Below are 22,162 nucleotides of genomic sequence, written 5' to 3'. Positions count from 1 at the left end.
ACACACAAACAATCACACACACACACACACACACACACACAAATGTACCACAACTCCATCAAGCAAAGCATGCTCCCTTGGAGCCGAACACTCTAGCTCTCCCTCTCTTCCTCCCGTTTGCTCCATCTCTGCCTCTCTCGGCCTCTCTGGGGAGTCTGTCTATCCGCAGAGCGGGGGGGGGGATTGTTCAATTGCTGAGAAAATGTACAAAATGCTTTTTTCTCCTCTCTTCTGTTGAGCCTCTTCCAGCTACAGTCGAATCAGGGAATTGTACAGAAAGGCCCCTTTGCTCACCCACTCAAGATGTCAATGTGGATTTGGGCTTCATGCATAGCTAATAATTACAAGTGTGGACTGGAGCTGAGGCACACACACACACACACACACACAGACTGAGACACGCACATACAGCGGGGGGGGGGGGGGGGGGGACATTACCTACCGTGCTGATTCAGTGCAGGAGATTTACATTTCATGACTGAGTGCATTTGACTGTATCATGTTTGGTGTGGGCAAAAGTGCAGAGCATTTCATCACGCTGCTCCATCACACTTTGGGCGGACACCTGCTCGGAGACGTGCGCTATCTTGAGGCACGCACATTCATCAAGTTTAACTCCCTGCAACCGATGTTTCTGATGTCTCCAGATAAGCTTGGAGGAGTTCCACGGGGGCCGTTAAATCAAAATGATGTGCAAACACGGCCAATGACGTTATTGTGTGTTACCGTCTGAACCATCTCCCTTTAACCCGCCGGTACTTGTTTATTTAGCCGGAACATAGGGAGTCGCTCTGCGAGAGTCAGCGGGTGAGAGAGCAGAATTTGCCCTGTGGGCGATAATTCACATTTGCTTTTTTTCCGGAGGGAAATACTGAGAAAAAAGGGACGTGTAAAATAAAAGTTTGTAGTGAACGATGGGAGGGGAGAGGTTGCACACATTTAAGTATTTTTCTGAAACTGGAATACTTTCTCGTGTGTGTCAGAACCTTTACTGGCACCTTTCACTAACAGCTATGACCACGCTTCACCCTGCTTTATAGCTTGACAATAAATTATTCCACGAGAGGGGCCATATATATATTTGTGCACTTGTTAAACTGTTTATTTTTGGCAAAGACTCACAACAACGCTGTGTAACTACACATACAGCGCTTATGTGTGTTATTAAACTTTACTCTGCTGTGCATCCCCGGACATCAGCCGAAGGCAAAGGAGGAAACAAGTGTTTCACTCGCTGAGACAGTTTGACTTGGCCACCTTCAGATATTTACCAAATAGACCGGAGTCACAGATTCAACACGTTGATGCTTCTGGATCAATTTTCGAGGTAAATGTTTTTCGAGCCACCGGCACACGCACGACCCGCCTTTTCAAGATGGAAAATCGGGGGGAAGAAAGTAGATGTTGTTGTTGGCAGCCGAAACCAAAAAGAAAAAAGAAGCCCCACTGAACTCAAACTCTTTTTCTCTCTCGCCTTCCTCTCACTCGATCTCGCATCTATCCCGTCGTCCTCAGCTGATCCGCACCGTCACCCCTTTTAACAGGGGCCAAGCTGTTAAAGACCCCATTACCCAAGTGAAGCACACATTTCACGTTTTCTCGGCGGACTCCAGAGTGTGGACTACAAATTTTATGTGGAAATGTATTGAGATAGGGAGGCCAGTTCATGCGTGGAGCAAGGAGCGCCGTGGAAGTGAAGGAGAGGAGGGAAAAGAAAAAGACAAAAAAAAAAAGAAAAGGTGGAGAGGTTGGGGAGGGAAGGCTCTGTCAGAATGGAAGGGTCAGAGTCGGGAGTCGGCGAGCGCTTCAAGCGTTAACGTAATTGCAAGAATGTGAAAAATGAGGCGGCAGGGCTCCCGAGCGGAGCGAAAGGTCAGAGCATGCCTCACACAAAACAACTGGCTGGAGGACGGCCTCATTAGACCATTAAATCAGCTGCCCTCTCCCTCTCTCTCTCTCTCTCTCTCTCTCTCTCTCTCTCTCTCTCTCTCTCTCTCTCTCTCTCTCTCTCTCTCTCTCTCTCTCTCTCTCTCTCTCTCTCTCTCTCTCTCTCTCTCTCTCTCTCTCTCTCTCTCTCTCTCTCTCTCTCTCTCTCTCTCTCTCTCTCTCTCTGCCTACTTTTTCACCTCCTCTGCTCGTTTCACCTCCGTACTGCAACAGCTCTTTTTCCCAAATCTCAGACTCTATTCTTTGCGGCGTGTATTTTCTGTTGTAACTCTGAACTGGTGGATCAAGTGTTTAGCGCTCTTCCTCGCGGGTCAGGCCCCTGGTCCCTGATCCAGTCCACGTTGGCCGGGGGTCTACGTTTGGCCCAGTGCGCGGTGCTGTACCGTAACTGTCTTAGGCCCGTATTGATCCGCTGTTACTGGATACGGTGGGGAGAGGAGTCGATAAGTGCTCTGTGGATTACAGGTCACTTGTACTTATGTGTGTAAGATAATCAATAGGCAGTGCATTTCTTTCTCTCACCCCTACGCCCCCCCCCCCAACACCCCCTCCCCTCACCGTTACTCCCGCAGACTCCATCCTCCATGCTGCTTGCATTTGCAAAGAGGAGTGCAAAAACCCCGACGCTCTGTCTTCTGACCTGCGTTTTTTTTTTAACTTACGTGATTACTTCCAGATCCTCGATCAACATGAAAACCTGGACTTTAAGGAGAATCTATTTTTGACTGTGGGAGAGAAAACCTATCAGGATCGATCCATGTGTCCCGTTATTAAACCGTAAGACAAACATCTGGTCAGACATCCAAGCACGAGCCATCCTCCTACAATCCAACCGGTCCTGACCCAGCCGACCACAGAGGTCTGCTGCGCCCCCCCCCCCCCCCCCTCTGCGGTCAGTAATGCTTCAGGAGCCGCGGGTACCGCTCCTGTCTGAGGAGGACGAGATGATTCACACAGCCCCACCACAGATCCCCCATCGGCCATCACGTCCCCATCGATACGTTTGATCGCTTATTGGCAAAACGATAGCCAGGAACGGACCCAGCAACCACCAGATAGCTGGTGTACCCGTTCATCGGAGTGCTTGAGTGTGTTTATATGTGTGTGTGTGTGTGTAGCTGGTGTGATGAAATTTCATGCAAAGCCCTGGACACTGCCAGAGGGCATGCACAGACACAGAGGGAGATCCACAAACACACACACACGCACACACACACACACACACACACACACACTGTGCCTCCAGTGAAAGGAGATCTTGGTGCATTCAAAACAAGAAAGGAAAGGCCAGGAGCTCATCATCTGTTCTTTAGCTCCGGCAGCCGTTGCGTTTAATAAACAATCCCGATCGCACGATGCACTGATGTTTGGCCTCACCTTCCGAATTCAACTAGCAGCATGTGCTTTTGATAATTTACATGTCAAAGCGGATACAGACCATGACAGAAACACAAGGCGGTTGACTGTGACTTCCACACACTGTCTGTAGCAAATTCAAATGCATTTGTTTTTAAACGCATTATTGCTGTTTGGCAGGTCGTGTGCGGGATAACACAGGGCTGACTGAGACATGATTAGGGGGCTGTTGTGCAGGGAGCAGAAAGTTGAAACGGTTTAAATGGAAGCAGGAACTGGCAGGAACATAGTATTAATCACCAGGTTTTTTTTTGTTGAGCTCTCCAAATAGCAACATTCTGGAAAAGCCCCTCGCGAGGTTGTTGTGGCTGCTGCACTCGAGGTGCAAGAGTGGATAAGCGTGTTCATTTTTAGGTGTGACTACGTGTTGACATGGACGCCAGTCAAAAAACAGGATAATCCCACGTGGAGTAGGAAGCACTGGGGTGTGCATGTATAGAGGGGATGTGCCACCTATTCATTGTGGATCTCACATTAAATGGGGTTAAATTGAACTGCTGGCAACTCCGCTCACGCACGATGATTAATATGTCCTGTGTGGATCTGTGCCCTTATCTCTATGTGGCGGTGCATTCTGGGTTCGGCTCACCTTGTTCGCTGCTGTTGTCGCCGCTCTGTGAAGCGTGTCCCCCGCTGGAGGGCCCCGGTGTGCCGGCCGAGTGTGTGGAGGTGGCGTCATCGTGGTCTCTCCAGGAAGCTGGGTTCTGTGGTTTTTGCAGAAGGGACGAAAAAGCGAGTGCGTGGGATCCATCCGTGGCATCCATCCACATTCCCCGTCCAAACCGCGAAGAGAGCAGCGAGAAGGGGGGGAGAAGGGACACAGAAAGAGAGAGAGGAGCCATGTGAGAATGGTGGAAACACGAGAGTGACATCTGTATGAGTCGCCATGAGGGTGAGGGTCCTTGGTCTGCTTACATTCCCCCGGCAGGGCGAAGAGCCCCGGGCGAGCAGACAATCAACAAAGCCACTGTAATAACAGATGAACAGAAAAGGAGCCAATGCACTAAAGCATCTGGCAATAAGTCAAAACAGTGTAATCAAAGTGTTTCATTAATGCATGAAAGCAAAACGCGGCGCCGTTAATGTGGCGTTTGATTTTGATCGCTGCGAGCCGAGCACTCCGGAGTGGTTGTCTAAACACACATGGCCGAGCCCGGCGCAGTTCGTTTATACCAGAACCAATTGAGACTTCCGCGTCAAGTGAGAAAGAGAGAGGTAAAAAGTCCAAACACACCACAGCCACCATTAATCATTACCACTGTCAGAAGTGAAAATAAGATATGACAGTGATTCTCCTGCTAATCTGCCAAAAATGTGTCCACGCCCTCGCTGTCGTACACACACGCCCACAGAGGCCTGCAGGAATACACTTACGCACACATGCTAATGACATAATAGGGCAAGACGTGTAAACACACATGCACACACACTCTCTTTTCTATATACAAACACACGCAGAAAAGAGTGTTAAATCTCAGGCCGGCCGGCTTCAAAGAGAGGGCCGTAAACAAATTCCAAAAACTTTCAGGGCGACTTTCTTTTTCTCCTTTTCTCTCGTCCTCCCCTCTCTCCCGGTCAATCCCACTTCCCTGTCCGTGCACACAGGGAAACAGGGTTTTGAGACTGTACAGGAAAAGGCTTTATCAGTGCCACACGAAGGCAGGCTGGAGGGGGGGGGGGGGGGGGGTGGTTTCCTCTGCCATCCGAGCAGATAGACGGGGATCACGTAATTTACTACCCCTCTCGGACAGGGTTGACGCGGCCTTCCCCGGCTTAACGTGTCACCTGAGCACGATGACAACATGTTGGCCCACGGCCGCCCGGCGTCGTCTGGGGCCCAGGAGAAGCAAACCCCCCGTGAGCCGAGCCCAAGCCAAACAAACACAGGCCTGCACCGAGGCTCCCCACAAACCTCAACCCACTTCTCAGTTCCCGCTCTGGGGTTGTGTTTTTTTTCTCCCTTCCTCAAACACACAAACACACACATATATACATACGGAGAAGCAGAAAGAAAAAAATGTACACGCCACCGACTATCCCAAGAAACAGAGCGTTTTTACCATTTTGTCTAACTTCAGTAGTGTTCCTGATGAACTCCTTCTCCCTCGGCTCCCCGCCCGAGAGGAGCCTGCCCGCCTGCTTTGTTGCCCCAGTCAGAGTGAGTTGTACTGGAGGAGGACAGACAGGATAGGGCCTGCAGACTCGTGGAGGTTTGCCGGGATGCAGAGGCTACGAGACGAGCGGCTTGCTGAGGCTCCCCTGGGTGCGCAGTCCTGATGTGCTGCGGCTTGTTCTGCAGCGGAGGCGAGGCTGCTGCTGTGCCCGTGAGCGAGGCCCTTTTATCTGCTAAGTTTTTCGGGGAAGGAGGTTCTGTTTTCTTAAACAGCTCGGAGCCGAAAGCAGCAGACAGAAACACACAAGGCCCTTCAGACCCTCCGCTCCACTCGAGGCCCTCTCAGCGTCAGCTGTTCGCCGAATGGCAATCGGGATAAAGAGCTCGGAGAATCGCTCGGGAGAGGGGCAAGGAGACGGGGGGAACAATAACACCGTGCGGGGGGGGGGGGGGGGGTTCAAGTGAACGGAAGGGGAGAGTGTCGCCGGCTGATTGTGATGTGCCAGTGATCAACATATGGTCGGTTCTCTGTTGCTCTCAACACAGCCGGGTTTCATCCGAGTGAAATCAATAATGTGGGGAAAAGCACATCAAACGTCTGGCCCACTTTAATTCTGCCTTTTGTCGTATGAAACACAGGAGCAGAGGTAAAAGAGAAAATATCCCAGACTCCTCGGGTGCATAATGTGTTTAAGCAGAGCTGGTCTCTGTGCAGCCCAACGGGCTGTTGTTGTTCCGGGAGAAGAAAATGACTGGGTTCTGCTTCCTCACAGTGAGACACACTCTGCCAGCCGCTCGTGAGACAGACCTGAACCACTACGCTCACTGCTCTCACACACTCTGGCTCACTGGTTCTCTCTCTCTCTCTCTCTCTCCCTCCTTCTCTCTCTCTCACACACTTGCCAGCAATGGCCACAGCATGGTTTTAATGCAACAGCCGAATCGATAGGACTTAATTTAGCTATCATTGCGGAGTAATGTGTCATTTTTAATGGTGCCGGGCACTAAATTAAATTCAAAGACACCTCAGCTAATGGTGTTAAAGGGAATGATATTTTGCTGTGATTTGCTACCCTGTGGGTTTAATGGGCCCGTGTGCAGGGATATAGATACAGCTTTGTTAGTCTGGTTCTTATGGGGCAAAAAGCACACCGCAGCACTTTATATGACCCGGTAATAATAAAGCAGTGTATGGTAGGGAACTATCCATGTCGAGGATCTTTTTAATGAAGCACACACTACCCTTTTTTTTGTAATACCTGTAAGTCACCTCTCATTCACAACCCTGTCTGCGGAAGGAGACGAAAAATATCAAAACAACAGCGTTAACTTTCCACGCTCAACAAGGCGACAAAAGCAACAGCCTTTTTCCTCCCCATGAATAATTTAGCGGGCCTCTCTGAGCCAGGGAGGGTGCATCATCAGACACCGCACAACACAAACACACACACACACACACGCACACACACAATCCCCGTGGGTCTGGTAAAGTTCAAACAAGTTGTAAAGAGAAAAAAGAAACGAAAGAATCGTGTCACCCAAACAGACTCCTTCAACCTACATGAGTAAGTCCTCGATAAAACATAGAGGAAGAATCAAAAGAGGAGAAAAAAAAAGAAAAAGGCCTCTAGCCCATGTGACTATTCCCTAAAGCTGGGCATAATTAGGAGTCAAACATGGTTCACTCCATGCCACACTAATTGTGTTAAAGAGCAGTGTTACCAGGAGGAGGAGGAGAAGGAGGAGGAGGAGGAGAAGGACGCCAGCAAGCAATCTCAAATAAATGTGCAGGCAGGAACACGCACACCTACAAACACACACACACACAGACACACACACCTACAAACACAAGAGGACAAGATAGAGAAAAAGATACAAAAGGAGCGTGGTCTCCAGGGGCAGCCTTTTCTGTTTGCCGGGGTTGGCGACCGGCGGCTGATAACACAAGTTGTAATTAATAAAGCAGGAGACAATATGGGGGAGAAGGCTTGTAGTGCAGCCAGGCCACAGGAGAGCGGGAGAATGCTGCCGTCTCCTCGGCTCCTGTCCCCTGTTTCTCATTTACAAACACCTGCCTGGCACAATCTCACTTCCCTCACTGCACTCTGCCTACATCCCTAGGAATTTCAAATAAAATTGATTTAGCGGCATCATTGAATTTCCCTCAAACTCCCCTGGAACCTGGAGGGGAAGGGAAGAAATGTGTTGGTGTAGCTGCAGTGTAAGGTAGGCTGAGAGCGGCTAGTCGTGTGTGTGTGTGTGTGTGTGTGAGTGTGAGTGTGTGAGTGTGCGGAATCGCTGACACAACAGAAACACACTAGTCCATAAATCAAAAAGCGACCTGACATTTCAAGACGCATCTTGCCACACGGCGTAAACATAGAAAGAAAAAAAACTCCTTGCACATTTTTTGTCGGGTTGAGCTCGTAATTACACACAGGCACTTTAGAGAAGTGTAGGTGCACCTCTATTGAACAGCTGAGCATTTACAACACCCTCAATTATCCTGATATATAAAGACACCTTAATTTAGCAGCTAATAATTCACTGCAGCCTGTTTCAACAGACGTGAGGGGGTTGACTGATTGCATAGATGCTGGAAAACTTTCTCTGAGGCAAAAAACAAACAACCTCCGTGAAGAGTGGCACATTACATGTGCAAATATGTCTTCTCAGAAAGAAGAGATTACATTTTAAAATATTTGACAACTATTGTGATTCATGGGTTTGGCACACATCAAAATGACACATCCCAAATATGAAGTGGCAGGAATATAAAACAGACAAGTCATTACAGATAATTCCACTCTCATCTGTTCCTTTTAACAAATAACTCATAAAGAATATGAGCTTTCAGATGAGTATGTAAATATATGTCTTTACTGTCATTAGCTGTATATGTTGTGTTTCAATGCAGCTCCTCATGATCTCAACGTGAGTGCTGAGGGACTAGTTTTTCCTCCCTGCACTGGGAGCGTGTGAGACGCAACAAGTGAGCCCGAGCCTCTCTCCAGCCACGGTAGCGATGATTAGATATGCCTGCCAACAGGGCCCCGTCTCTGAACACTAATCAAATAGGAAATGGAAGGCCAGACATCCCACCATCACAAAACAATTGTGTGGAACAGACAGAGCGGTCCAAGTCAGCGATGCACCGAGAGAGAGAGAGAGAGAGAGAGAGAGAGAGAGAGAGAGAGAGAGGGAGAGATCCAAACATAGTTGGTCCCCGAGGAGAACAAAGCTAGTTGAATTAGAACACCTCCAGAACGGGGAGAGATTCCACGGTTCAGCAGGCCAGCTCGGCCCGAGGGCTCGCCGTCCACACAGAGCGGAGGCAGAGGGCCGTGTGTGTGTGCGCCGTGCACGCTGATGTACAAAAACAGGACATTACTGAGCACCCAGCTCATACACACAGTAGATCACAACACGGGGACGAGATGAACGATTGCATTACTTTGACTGAACCTGTGACATCACCACATGTGACCAATGGCCGGCTGCGCCCTGAGCCTGTAGCTCAGAATCAAATGTAAACAGAAAGCTCTTTTTTTTCCCCCTCTGCCTTCTTTCCCTTTCCAGCCATGCAAAGTCAAGATAAGCGTCACCATTACCTCCATGGGAACTACTATCACTCCCTGAGCAAAGCTCTCCAACACACAGCGCCGGGTCCTGCAAATCCCACAGACGCTCTGTATAACAAACCTGCAAGTGTGCAGAGATTCAAAAGCAGTTTCAAAAGGCACCATAAGCATATGCACGGAGGAAATGAGAAGCCTTCTGTTAAATGCGTGAGCTTGACTGGGGAAAGCAGCACAATAGCACGAGACGCCACAAAGGCTAATTCATTAGAACAGATAATATTCAGACACCATTAATTCTATTTGCCTCCCTAATTGGATGTAGCACAGAAAAGAAAGAAATTGTATTCATTAATTAAAAAGACAAGAGAGCGAGCACACCACTGACAAGAACACACACATTGTACCAACCGCTTGCAAATCCACACCGCTCACCCTCCATCACCTTTCATATGTAATACATCTTTTTTTCCTCCTTTCTTTTTCAAACGGGACAGGGGTTTATCTTGGGGGGGGGGGGGGGGGGGGCACCGAGCCCTGGGTGGGCTCGAATGGTCGAGACAGTCACCGCGAGCGAAGACGGGGAAATCAACAGAGTCAGCAAAGACCTCATCTCGCTCTCATGCTGCAGCATAATCCAATCATCTCTAAGACAATGCAGCATTCAAGTGTAAATAAAACTGCGCTTATTACGCTCCACTCTGTCAGGTATGAGGGGGGGGACAGAAAGAGGACACACACACACACACACAAGCAGACACACACACATACATAAAAACAAGCTCAATGGGCTGCCTCCTTCACAGTGAAGAGCCTCATCATCTCCAGAAAAAACAACTTTCGCCAAATGAGATGTAGCCCAGGGCGTTATATTAAAAATGTATATCAAAGCAAAGAAAAATGGACGTGAGAGATTCTAACTAAATAAATTAGCATATCTAACTATGAAACTGCCTTCCCCTCTCCGCAACGAGCAGCGAGGACAGAGATGAATAATAAAATAGAGCCAAACACAAACGAACAAATAAAATAAATAAATCAGGACAAGCAGGAGAGAAATGTTGCTTTTACCGTGCGGTGGTGCAGTTTTGCAGCCAGTTGCATTTTTTTTTTGTGCATTGTTTTCAATATTCATAACACATTTTGGGCATGGAGGCTTTTTTAATTGGACGTGGATACGACTGCCGATGACGTTAACTATTTACCAGCCTACAAGGTTTTGAGATCACGACTGCACTGTTGACATTTAACCTCGACAGTTACACTTTCTGCAAATATTATCATACACACACTGTACTTGACTATAGATAGAGGCTTTATTGATCCCTGAGGAAAATGCAGGCATCCCAGTTGCTTCAAACAAACATTAATGGCAAGAAACACACTTAAGAATTATCCGATTAAAGAAAAAAGTACAAGGCTTGTGAGTGCTTAACTAATTTATCAGTACTATATAAGAAAATACTGAGCTTAGGTTGGTAAAACGTAACCTAAACTAAACATATTGTGCAGGGCTGTGCAATTATTATATCATACAACATAAAATGCTCAATGAAGAAAACATATTGTGCAACTAGGGTGCCGGATTCTTATTTATTTAAAAGATTAACATAAGTCAGTGTCTGAAATCACTTTTCAGCTCAGACACAGATCTAAAAGCAAACAAGCAAAAACCTTTTTTTTTTTTTTTTTTTTATCTCTGCTCTATTCAAATCCAGCCCAGCAGTTACAGGTGCTGTGCAATAAAAAAGTTCACTGGTGCCACATCAGTGAATTAACGCCCCTAAAACTTAAACACCTAATGAGGTGGTCAGTCCAAATGACATCAAGACAAATGGCTTGTCATGCTGCCTCCTTTTGTTTATTGCTGCTGCTGATTTGCTTTATTGGCACATCTAATTCTCTAATTATCAATATATATATAAATATATAAATATATATATAATGTCTCTCTCTCTATATATATAAATATATATATATATAGAGAGAGAGAGACATTCCTCACAAGTGGACCCATGGCAAAGTAAAAAGAAAGCAGCAGTGTCTGAGCACAGGGGGAGACACCGTTGGAAATTGGCTTGAGTATCAACCATCTGCCATGAAACTAAACAGGCTAGTTTATCTAATCTCTGCAACATAAACAACAGCATGCCTCATTTCTGCACTTGTGTTGGAGGGCCACAATATTGTCGTTTCTCAGACCGACGTCGGCGTCTCTCTTCTTTTTTTTTCCCCCCGCAGACAATTGTGTTTGAATTCACCTTGTTGTGCGGTGCGGTGCGCTGCGTGGCCCTGTGAACGCGCCGGGGCTCTCAGAAGGGAATCCGACGCTATTAGGCCTCCAGCCAGACCCAACAGATGCAGCGCAGTGACTCTGCATAACACTTAAATCTGCTTTAATTCCTAATAGGCTTGGCCTTGTGCTGCGCAGATATTAACTAGTCACTTTGTTGCACTCATTCCTTCTCTCTCTCTTGTTTTACCCCACCACCCAAACAGTGCAGCTCGACGCACGCAGGACGCAATAATTCCCAGATATCAAACTCAATAATACACGTGTCCGCTCGATCCACGCAGCGAGGAGAGCCCGTGTTTATTACACCGAAAAAATGCACGATTTAAAAAACAGAGGGAATCGATCCTCAAATTTAAAGCTCCTGTACTTCAGGTGCATATAATTGAATTCAGCATTATGGAGCCTGCAGCCATAAAGCGGGGAGCAGAGGAGAGAGCCGGTGCAGAGCAGCAACCACACGGCAATCAATACGAAACAATTAAACACATTAACATCAACAGCAGTGGAAGGCCTCCAGACGAACCATCATATGCCTTGTGAACTTGACATTGATGGTAAGCCTTTAGCCCTGAGATCTATTTCAATAGGCTACCACTTTCTCCACCTCTGCAAGCAAAGGAAGACGAAAAAAATCCACAGCTTTACGCAAAGGCCATATCCAGCTCCCACAGCCCCAAATATAAAGCCCCTTTCTTTTTAAATATTGGCCTAAAGCTAAAGCTTACCGTTGATACCCTGCTTTAATGTTAAACCTGCGTAACAGATAATTGCCTCACGTTTTTTCTCTCTCCTTCAGCGTGCAACTCTCCATTACGCACGGCAGCGCCTTGCACACACACACATAAACACACACACACACACACACACACTGGAGCCACACAAGCACGGACGCATTATGCACACATGACCGCCCCTAATCAAAAGACTAAAACAATAACTCAGTCTATTGTATCACATCATAGCTTTTGACCCCAGAGCATCGATCGACAGATTTCTCCTTGCAGGAACAGAGCACGCTCTATTTGCTGATGGCACAGCGGGGTCACGCGCCGAGCGGAGGGGAAAGTAGTCCCCCAAAAAGTTGTGCGTTTTGAGGAGCATCAAAACAAATCCCACTGGGTTTTTTCCTCCTATACTTTCAAAGCTACAGTCGTGCTCGTGCTCTCCACAGCAGCAGCACACACACACACACAAACACATGCACACCACCACAGCACACACAATGAATACAAGAGGGTTGCGTTACTTACGTGATCTGCAAGGTTAGTCGATGATCCCGAGAGCTCTTCGTGATCTGATTTCGAGCTGCCATCCCGTTCGTCGATTACTAGATCTATTGGCATTTTTCCTTTCAAACAGCTGATGTACCGGTGGCAAAAATTGTCGCAGAGCTCGTGCACCTACACAAAAGGGGGCAGAAGACACCGTTGTTGGTTTTCTTTCTTTCTTTTTTTTGTTTGTGGATTATTCCTTTTTTTTTCCAGGATGGGGAAACGCTCCATGCAGCCAAGTCCAAGAATAACTCCAATTAACGCGGGCATTATCGGTCGGCCGAGGAAACAATAGTGAAATTGTTGCAGTGCTTATTATTCTCGGGAGACTGCAGCAACAAGTTGAACGACAAGAAATAAAGAGCATGCCGTTAAAGCCGGCGAAATAATGAGCAGCTGAAACCAAATCTGCGGATCAATAACAGTGTGCAACGTGTGCGCAAAGAGGGCAAGCAGCGCCACTGATCAATATTCACTTCTGCTGCACAAATAGTTGGTTAAATAAAACGGCATATTTTGTGTAAACTTGAAAAAAATATGAAACTTTCCAATGCAATGCAATGCATGCCGGTTTTATTAATTTTGTAATACCTGCTAAAGGACACATGCACTTTTAATAATATCAGCTCCATTAACATTAAAAAGTACAGTGTGTGTGTGTGTGTGTGTGTGTGTGTGTGTAGGTGCTCAGAGGAACATTCACAATATTTACCTTTTCTAATTCCAATAAGTGAAACCGTAATACTTGTATGGCTTGTATCATCTGAAAGGGGAGAAAATGTGATAAAAAAAAAAATATTAATATCACAAATCAATCGATATATATATTTTTTTTTACACGTGTGCAGGATTAATATTATTACATGATATGATCATCCACTCGTCATAATCACACAGTGGAGCAGCCCGCACCGCAGACAGCCCGGGAGAAGAATACATATTTTTTGGAGTCATTACACACTGCATGGTCAGCTGGGTCAGTCGGAAGGGAACAATGACAGCGGCTCATGCGGTCACACAGCTTCACTCCGGAGCTGATCTGACATGTGTGCGGAAGTTTAAATCATACGTTCACTTTATTGACAGTGTGGATGCTGCGGACACTCCAGAGTGTATACCCCCCCGACCCCCCCACACACACTAAACAAGGCAGGGTGGAGGCTGCTATACAACCGCAGCGATAAGCGGCGGTCATTGAGAGGCAGAGAGGTCACAGAAAGAAAAGAAAGAAGAAAAGAGTGCAGCTTACCAAATTGTCCAACTCTGGATTTGATGAAAATAAAGGTTTTTCTGCTCGGACCTAAAAATGACACACACCAAATGTCAAAGTTAGTTTGAGATGTGCGTAATGTGTGCGTAATTATCCATACTGTCACGTCCTGATGGTGATAATGCAACTCCAAATTTTATAAATGACACAAACGTAAATTTTGCACAGAACACACACTTTATCATTTAACCTTATTATAAGAAAGTTTTCTGCTGCAAAAAAATATGAGGCGGGCAGACAACCATGTGCCATGACGCAGCCACAACATCCTAAAAATATGTGAAAAAATATATTTTTTAATATTTCAAAATTGACCTGTTTGGCAAAGACTGCAATGTCCTCGTTGAAGGAGTCTGAGGAGCAGACGTCGCCGCCTGCAACGCCGGGCTCCCTCGGAGTACACGTCGCCAGCTCACACTTCTCAAAAACCAGTGCGAGCAGTGGGAATAAAGGGTGACTGCAAGAAGGGAAACACAGCCTGAGCACAAGCGGCACACCGGCTCCACAAAGCCCACTGCAAGAAATGTCCAAGCAACCTGCGTATCTGTCTTTTCCCCATAAATATCTATCAGTTCTCCTAAAGCAAGTAAAACACGATGAGACAGTTGGATTAGATAATTTTACAAATTTCTCTATTGTTTTTTCTACGCTCGTCTCTTTACTGTTTCCTACGTGAACGCTTCTTAAAATGAGGCAGACAACAACTAAAAAAGGTCAAACTGGATTCGAGATTATTCTTTTTAGAAGCTGTATTGATTCATAAGAAAGGCTGAGTACACATCCGGATATATTTCAATCTCTCGGTTTGACAAAATGAAGGATTTTTGGACTGCACTATCATGAATCGACTGACATTTCTTGCAGTGCAGACTATGAACAGCAGAGAAGTCAACAAAACTCCACAAAATACAAAACGCACGCAGGAAACAGTGGCTGCTGTGGACTTTTGAGAAATTATACAGTTTGCGAAAATTTTGGAAGTGAAATAATAATTTTTCCAGAGGCTTAGTGAGGCACCGAGGAGTTTAATTATTCCTCCTTAATAGGCCTGTTGTTCGAACAGTGACGCAGAGGGAATTAAAAATGTGTAAAACTCTAACTTCTAACAACATGACACAAACAGTCAGTGGAAATCATTAAAATACATTATCGGTCAAATCTATAATCTAAGTGAGAAAAACACTATTTTTAAGAAATTGTTAACTTCACACAACTGGTGTTAGTTTGTTTAATTTACGTCATTTAAATGTGTGTCAGTCTCGGAATGAAGGTAAACTCTGCTCCACATGTGCGTCAAAGAGATGAAGTGGATTTGCTCTGCTACATCCCAGATTATAATGATACACTGTGGATTATAACACTTTCATGCGCACAAGTGGTGTCGAGCAACATCTCAAGACTAAAACACGCTTTCTGTGTTTTTAATTGAGAATAATCTCGAAGCTGAAGAATTAAAAAAGACGCCGGTGCGTAATAAAGCGCTGGGTGTGTGTTTGTGTGTATTACTGCAAATAGCGTTTTACAAAACTGACAAGTTACTGCACGTATCAGCGAGAACGATAAAAAGAGCCAAGAGTATTTAAGGTTGGACAAATAACCGAGCTCTGAAATATTAAAGCAAAGTTTCTAACGTGGATTTGTTGTGATGTTGAAAATGTTTTTTTTATTATTATTATTGTTATACTTCCACGCAGTCTGTGACGTTCTGGCTAGGGCTGAGCACAAAGAGCTTCCACATTATTTTATAGCTTGTATTTCAAGCTCGAGGCTTATACTCTTACTCAGTGCAGCCTTGACGATGCCTTCTGCAATGCGTATAAAATTACACATCAACACAACACCCCTGACCGACAATAGAGCTCCGGAATTGTGGTCACTCCTGCACTAAACACGGTTTAAATTTACTGGTGGGAGAGAAACTCCAACTAAACTAAGTTACAGAAACGCTTAAAAAAAAGTTAGAGAATAAAATAATAACAACAACAACGTGTGCACGCGTATTCTGGTCGTGCAAAAAACCTTACCCATAAATTTGATCTTTATCCCTCTTTAAAACGTCGTTGACAGCAGAGCCCATGCTCGTGGGCATAACGTTCGGATGGGGAGCGTGGGCTCCGTAGTGCTGGCTGGCGTGCAGCGGCGGTCCGTGGTTCAGGTGGTGGACCTGGGGAAGCGGCCGGGGTCCATGCGGGTCCCCGTACATGGACGCCGAGACTCCGTCCATCCCACCGTAGTGGGCCAGCTCATCGTACTGGGGATCAAATCAGAGCAGAAGTCAGCGGGCTGCCCGGTTACTTTCTACACAAATGTGAAAAGTACAGGGGGGGAGAAAAAAACTAAACAAGCATGCCGTCTCGTTTTTTTGAATACACGCAAAGGAGGAAAAACTAATGCGCTGTAGCTGTGAAAACGCGCTGCAGCCAGGGAGGAAAAAGCGTCAGATATTGTAATATGTGAAACGGTTTGTCATTTACCAAAAACATTATGAGTTTAGATGCTTCCCGAAAGAGAGTTTGCCGAGTGGAGAGAGCGAACTAGTTCGGAGTCTCCTGTGAAACTGCTCCACGGCGCTCCGTGCAGGCGGACGGTAAAGGCGCAGGCTGTCACTCTGCTTGAGGAGTAAGGGCGCCGCTGCAAAAATGTCAAATATCGCTGCTTTGATATGAATACTTAGCGAATTCGCCACCACCCGGACAAGAGGTTCTATCGACACGGTGGCTTCCCCTACAGTGAGCAGGTAAGTGTAGCAGATTTTAAAAACCTACCCTTTGCGCCATCAGGCTGCGCTCCAATAAACTCCTGAATCTGTCGTATATTTAATATCCCAGTCCCGGTTAGAAAGTGATTTAGTGGCCGGATTCCTCTTTTCGACCAACTTTGCGAATGCTCCTATTCGCCAGTGTGGTTCAGTCGAGAGCGTAGCATCGAGGAGTTTTGCAATTTTTCTCGTTTTCCCTCTTTCCTCGGGGAAAAAAGGCAAAAATGCGCCAAAGTGAAGGTTACAATCGGCCCATCAACAACCTGCATGTAACTAAACTGTCGTGTCTCATGGCTTTTTGCCACTCCAGCTGTCAATCAAAGCCAGAGGTTGTCAAGGTAATGAATGAATGACGGTTGGTGATGATGTTCAAGAGAAGGACGAATCTTTTTAGTCCGTTTTCATCCCGCAAGTCCGCGTCTCCTTTAATGCTTCCAGATCGCTATCTTGTTTTATTATCACTGTGGAAAAAAAAAGAAGAAGAAGAAGAAGAGGAGGCAAAAAGGCAGGAGAAATTAAGAGACTGCGACTCAGATCTCTCCTTTTCTTTCCCCCCGTAGGTATTTCGTCTATCTGGCGAGACTGGGATGAGTGAGTGTCAGCGAGTGTTGGCAGGTTGGCTGCTAGCTTGCTTATAGAAACAGAGTCAGTTCGCAGCGCTGAGCGGTGGGCGAATGAAATGACGGATCCCGGAAGTCGTGGTGGCCATAGCCAGTCCTACAGCAGCTCCAGAAAAGAGAGAGGAGAGACCAACTCCTGTGATATGCAGAGTGTGTGCGAGGCGCAGGGACGGCTTCAACTCCTCACTGGGGGTAAAAAGCAGATTCAAACTCCCACCCAATTCCCTTTCGCCGAGAAGAAACCTATAGAAGAAACAGCAGAGAAGGGCAGAATGAGGGAGGTGTTTTTTTTTTTTTTTCCCGTTTCCAATGCGGACACTTGGGCTGCAACTGCTCCGAGTTACACTGACACAACATTGAGGGAAATAAACTGCATGAAGTGGGATTTACAGCTTAAAACTTCATTTTTAGGCAGATTTACGCACGGCGCAGGCTAACTTTTACGCACGGCACAATGATCACATGGGGGGAGATTCAAAAAGAATGAATGATTATTTTTCATCCTTATAGTGAAACAAAAGATTATAAAAGGCACCTGCGGTTGAATTCACCACGACATCTTATGAACGATGCGTACTTGTTATCAGTTGTGTGGTTATACGTCGGTGTGCCCACATCCTCCTAATGTTTCAGCTAGTCATTGCTATGGTCGTATTAAGCAAATTAAACGGCACGCAGCACCCCTCTAATCCCCGAATGAACTTTTCCAAGAGGGAGAGGAAGTTAAAAAAAAAAAAAAAAAAGTGGAGAAAGTAATTTGGTAGGTTTCTGTCGTCCAATACCTTCTCCTGATAGAAATCCGTGCCTTTACCTCAGAGTAGTCAATTATCAAAGCTCCCCTAGATCATCAATCATGTGAGGAGATTGAAGTTTAGAGGAGGAGCAACGCTGCGGCCATCGATTGCACTGAAGCTCCTTTTGGAGTCTGAGCACTTACACGCACAAAACAGAAGCAGGCCATCTATCCCCTTTAATATTTAGCTCCATCAGTGCTAATATGGCATCATGGCTTTATTGATAGGTTCTCACATAAAGGCTCCATTTATGGCTCCGTGACATTTTTGATGGTGGGAAAATTAATTATTCACAGGTTAGGATTAAAGTAGACACACGCTCAGGGAGATGGGCTGTGGCTACTGTTGTGGAGGGGTCAATAAACTCTCCCAGCAAAACAAAAATACCAAAGGCAGACCTGCTCGGGAGTCGATTGCAGAAATAGCAGTTAGATTCAGCCAATTTTTTTTGGGTCTTTCTTTTTAGGAGAGAAAAGGAGTTAATAAATGAAACCGTGACAACTGTTATGTTTGTTGGCATAGAGGGGGGGTGGGAAGTGTAGCACTGCAGGGTTTGACAAACGGCTGTGTGGACATTTCAACGTGCAATACCCCGGGAAGGAGCTGCAGAGCGGTGCGCACAGAGCCAAGGCATCCACCGCCTCCCAGTCGCTCCTGCTCTCTGTAAACACAGCCCGGCAGACCCTGCTATGACTCGGAAGATTTTTTTTTCTCTTCTACATAAAACGCTAAATATCGCTCACACTGATTCGCGCACCAACAGTTTTTTTTTTCATCCTCCTCCTCTGGACATCCGTGGTAAGTAGCATGAACCTTATAATGTTGTTTTTTTAATAATCATTCTGGATGTGCGTCCTTTCTCCCAGTGAAGGAAAAGTTTTGCGGCTGGAGCGTAAATGCAGAGAGAATGAAGAGACTTTCATAGATGCATGTTTAATCTCCCGTTACAAGTGCGATACCCCCCCCCCCCCCCACCCCACCCCAAAAAAGAAAAATAATAAAATTACAAGGCACTGGAGTGGATTTTTAAAATAAATTCTTCGCGTTTTTTGCGCATTTGTCGTGGAAATATGTGGTTTGCCCCCGAGGAGACTGGTGCAAACACCCCGAAGAGCGTGTGAAAATAGCGGAGGCTAATTACGCGTGTCCAATGCACGGCTCCACAGAAACACAACCTTCCTTATATGCAAACTTCCAGCCACGACTCCCACCGACGTGACATGTGAAAGACCCCCGTTTTTTCCCCCTTCTCGGGCGAACTATTTATTTGAGTAATTAATGGAAGCTATAAAACACAGGACATCGTAATTAACAACATTTAAGGCTGTGAAATGGGTTCATTTCGCTTATAAACAGCTTCTGATGCGACATTACACAAGTCGGTGTTTAATTTTCTAATTTCATTTTAATCATCATTCACTCAGTAGTTAATTAAAATTAATTCCCCCCCTCATAAACAAGACCTGTGCCAACTTAAACTCCCCTGCTTAGAACCTGAGCGCGTTCACAAGCCAGATGATCCCATGGAGGACACCTTCCATTGACTGTTAAACTCTTTCAGAAAAAGATAGTTATACGTCGCGGCCCTTTTTCAGGTGGGCACACCACCTTTACGCGTATGGAAAAAAAGAGATAAAGAAAGAAATCAGGGGATGGCATTAACAGGCGGTAACATTTCATCTGCTGGTGTCAAATTGAGGTCAGTGTAGGGTTAAAGCTCTCGGTGTCCGTGTGGGGACGTGGCCAGCTGCGCTCGGATTCATTTGGGGGGCAAAGGCTCCATTTCAAGGAAAACACTAGTGGGACAATCACCCGGGCTAAAGATCCACAGCGTGTCACATCCTAAAAGGTGCACCGGCAGGACCGCCTGCGTGCGCGCCAGGCACCGGGGCTGCAGCGACCCAACTTCCCCACTCCTCTGTTTACTCTTTGCAGGACTTACACCCCCCCCCCCCCCCCCCCGTTTCCCCGCAGGGCTTACACACACACACGCACACTCCAAGCCTGTTGCTAAATATGGAGAGAAACGCATTGTTGTTGATTTAATTCCCTCAAAAAGAAGGAGAGAGGAGAAAAAAAAAAAAGATCACTGATATGAAACGAGCTTCAAATCCTCTTAGTGACCTTAAACACTCCTGGAAGAAACAATCGGCGCTCAACCGCAGGAACAAATAAAATCGCCCTAATCTTGTTTGTAACTTTGTTCTTCTGTGGCCCTCTTCAGTGTTTGAGATTATGTAAATTGGCACAGCTAATGTATAGAGGCGCAGAGATAAGACTTGGATCATAGACTGGCTGCTGCTGCTGGTGGTGGTGAGGAGAAGGAGGAGGAAGAGGAGGCTAAGAAAGTGAAAACATCGCAGTTTTCTACATTTTTATCCATATTCAATAATGCAGAAAATGTAGCTGCTGGTGCGAGAATCAAATGTGAGGATTTCGGATTTTACGCACAGTAAATAAAAGGAGGCCAACGCAGTTAACTGCAAAGGAGGCAACTAATTATCTCCCATTAATCATCCCGCGTTTAATTGTCCTCACATGACATGATATTATTTGTGATTTGTTTCTAATAATCTGGAGCCTGTGTGTGTCTGTGTGTGTGTGTTTGTTTTCTCAACTCGGTCCCCTCTGCCTCTGAACTCCCCCTGACCCCCGGGGAGTGAAATGTGACTATAGGGTTTGAGAAAGTGGAGTGAGCAACTCAAATACTTGTAAAAGTTTCGCGACTAACTGTAAATTCTTCAGCTCCAAAGCCTCATTTTCCCCTCCACCGATTCTCAGAGTCTGGTGTCAGAGGGTTAGTAAAGGGAGGAGGAGGGGGGGAGTGACAGAGGGAGGGAGCGAGAGGCCAACACAATAACTGTGGCTTTCTCTCTCTCTCTCTTCCTTCATAGGCTCAGGGAGGGGAATATGCGGCCCTCGAGCGACACCTAGCGGCTGCTACCGGTGCAGAGCTGTGCGAGGCTTTACAGGAGGCCCACAAAATAACACTAAAACCTATTTACGCGGAAAATACGGAGCAGTCATAACAATACCGAGCGAGGAAATTAAAGATTTTAAAAGGCTTGTAATGTTTTTGATTAGCTGACAATGCTTTTGGACATAAATTCGATTTAACCCTGTCCGTCAATGTCACGTAGACTAGAAAAATATGGCCATTAATGGTCGAAATTCGCCTTTAATTTACGCGAACGAGTTATATTTAAAATTTACTGGATAAAGAAATACAGAGATAATTTAGTAAGAATAAAAATGGTTATAAAAAATGTAATATCCCAATTTAATCTATATCTTAACTAAAACGTCGATATTTTACTATGATTATAATCTGGACCAGTCTTTTTTTCCATCTGCTGTTTTGTGCGTCAATGTTCGTTATAATAAAAAAATAAAAATACACAATTAAAAACATTAAGAGTTAAACCATCATAAAAACGGAGCTCTCATTTAAAAAAAAAAACCTCTGAAATGGAATAATTCGTGTCTTGAAAACGACGCGTTCATTTAAAAAAGATTTAACGACACAATTTAACTCTTATTCAGATGTAAAGTTAGTTTGTTTGTCCTCCTCCAAACGAACGAGTGTTCCTGCGGTGTGAGGCTGACTCTGTTCCCCGCCTGTGGAAGCTCCTGTGGCCGCAGCGCGCCCTGCAGTGCGCAGCCTCTCCGCAGCCTCTCGGCTCTGCTCGGCTGTGACACAGTTTGAACAGGTCACCGCCGAGATTAGAGCCCGTCGTTAACGCCTGCTCGGATACACCAAATGCTGATTTAATGAGCTTGCATTGGCTGTTTGTCCCAGAATACCTGGTGTGCATGTGTTAGTAACGCCACAGACCGTAATCCCCGTGTCCCCCCCACACCCCACCTCTCCTCCTCTCGTCTTATTAACACGTGGCTTTTTATAGGGGTGGGGGTGGGGGGGAGCCCGAAATACCTGCATTCACAAAAGGGCCCTGCGCGTTATATTCTGAGTACGATTCCCTCCTTGTGTTTCAGCGCAACTTCCCCAAAAAAGCCTGTAAGGCCCGTATCCATGCCACATTACCACATGTAATTGAGAGAAGTTTAAGTGGAGGCCGGGAAACCGAGGAGTTAATAG

The 22,162-nt window shown here is 46.1% G+C and overlaps 1 protein-coding gene across 8 annotated transcripts in view; it reads right to left on the bottom strand.

Moving 5' to 3' along the window:
* Positions 1-17,467, bottom strand: part of meis2a (Meis homeobox 2a) — an 81,329-nt gene extending 63,862 nt beyond the window's left edge. Inside the window, exons 1-7 of one of the 8 annotated variants that reach the window (XM_062397737.1) lie at positions 16,657-17,467; positions 15,916-16,142; positions 14,207-14,348; positions 13,871-13,921; positions 13,334-13,384; positions 12,601-12,750; positions 3,953-4,067 (exon numbers count right to left, since the gene is read on the bottom strand). In XM_062397737.1, coding sequence (XP_062253721.1) covers positions 3,953-4,067; positions 12,601-12,750; positions 13,334-13,384; positions 13,871-13,921; positions 14,207-14,348; positions 15,916-16,142; positions 16,657-16,668 — 748 coding nt within the window. In that variant the 5' untranslated portion in view covers positions 16,669-17,467. Of the gene's footprint in view, positions 1-3,952; positions 4,068-12,600; positions 12,751-13,333; positions 13,385-13,870; positions 13,922-14,206; positions 14,349-15,915; positions 16,143-16,365; positions 16,604-16,656 lie in introns of those variants that run through there. The other 7 variants (XM_062397736.1, XM_062397740.1, XM_062397739.1 and 4 more) reach the window with 7 other exon arrangements.
* Between the last annotated feature and the right edge of the window lie 4,695 nt (positions 17,468-22,162).

The sequence above is a fragment of the Platichthys flesus genome, chromosome 10 (assembly GCF_949316205.1).
Source record: "Platichthys flesus chromosome 10, fPlaFle2.1, whole genome shotgun sequence".
NCBI classification, from domain to species: Eukaryota; Metazoa; Chordata; class Actinopteri; order Pleuronectiformes; family Pleuronectidae; genus Platichthys; species Platichthys flesus.
The sequence above is the reverse complement of the archived record's forward strand: the minus strand, read 5'-3'. Positions and strand labels throughout refer to the sequence as shown.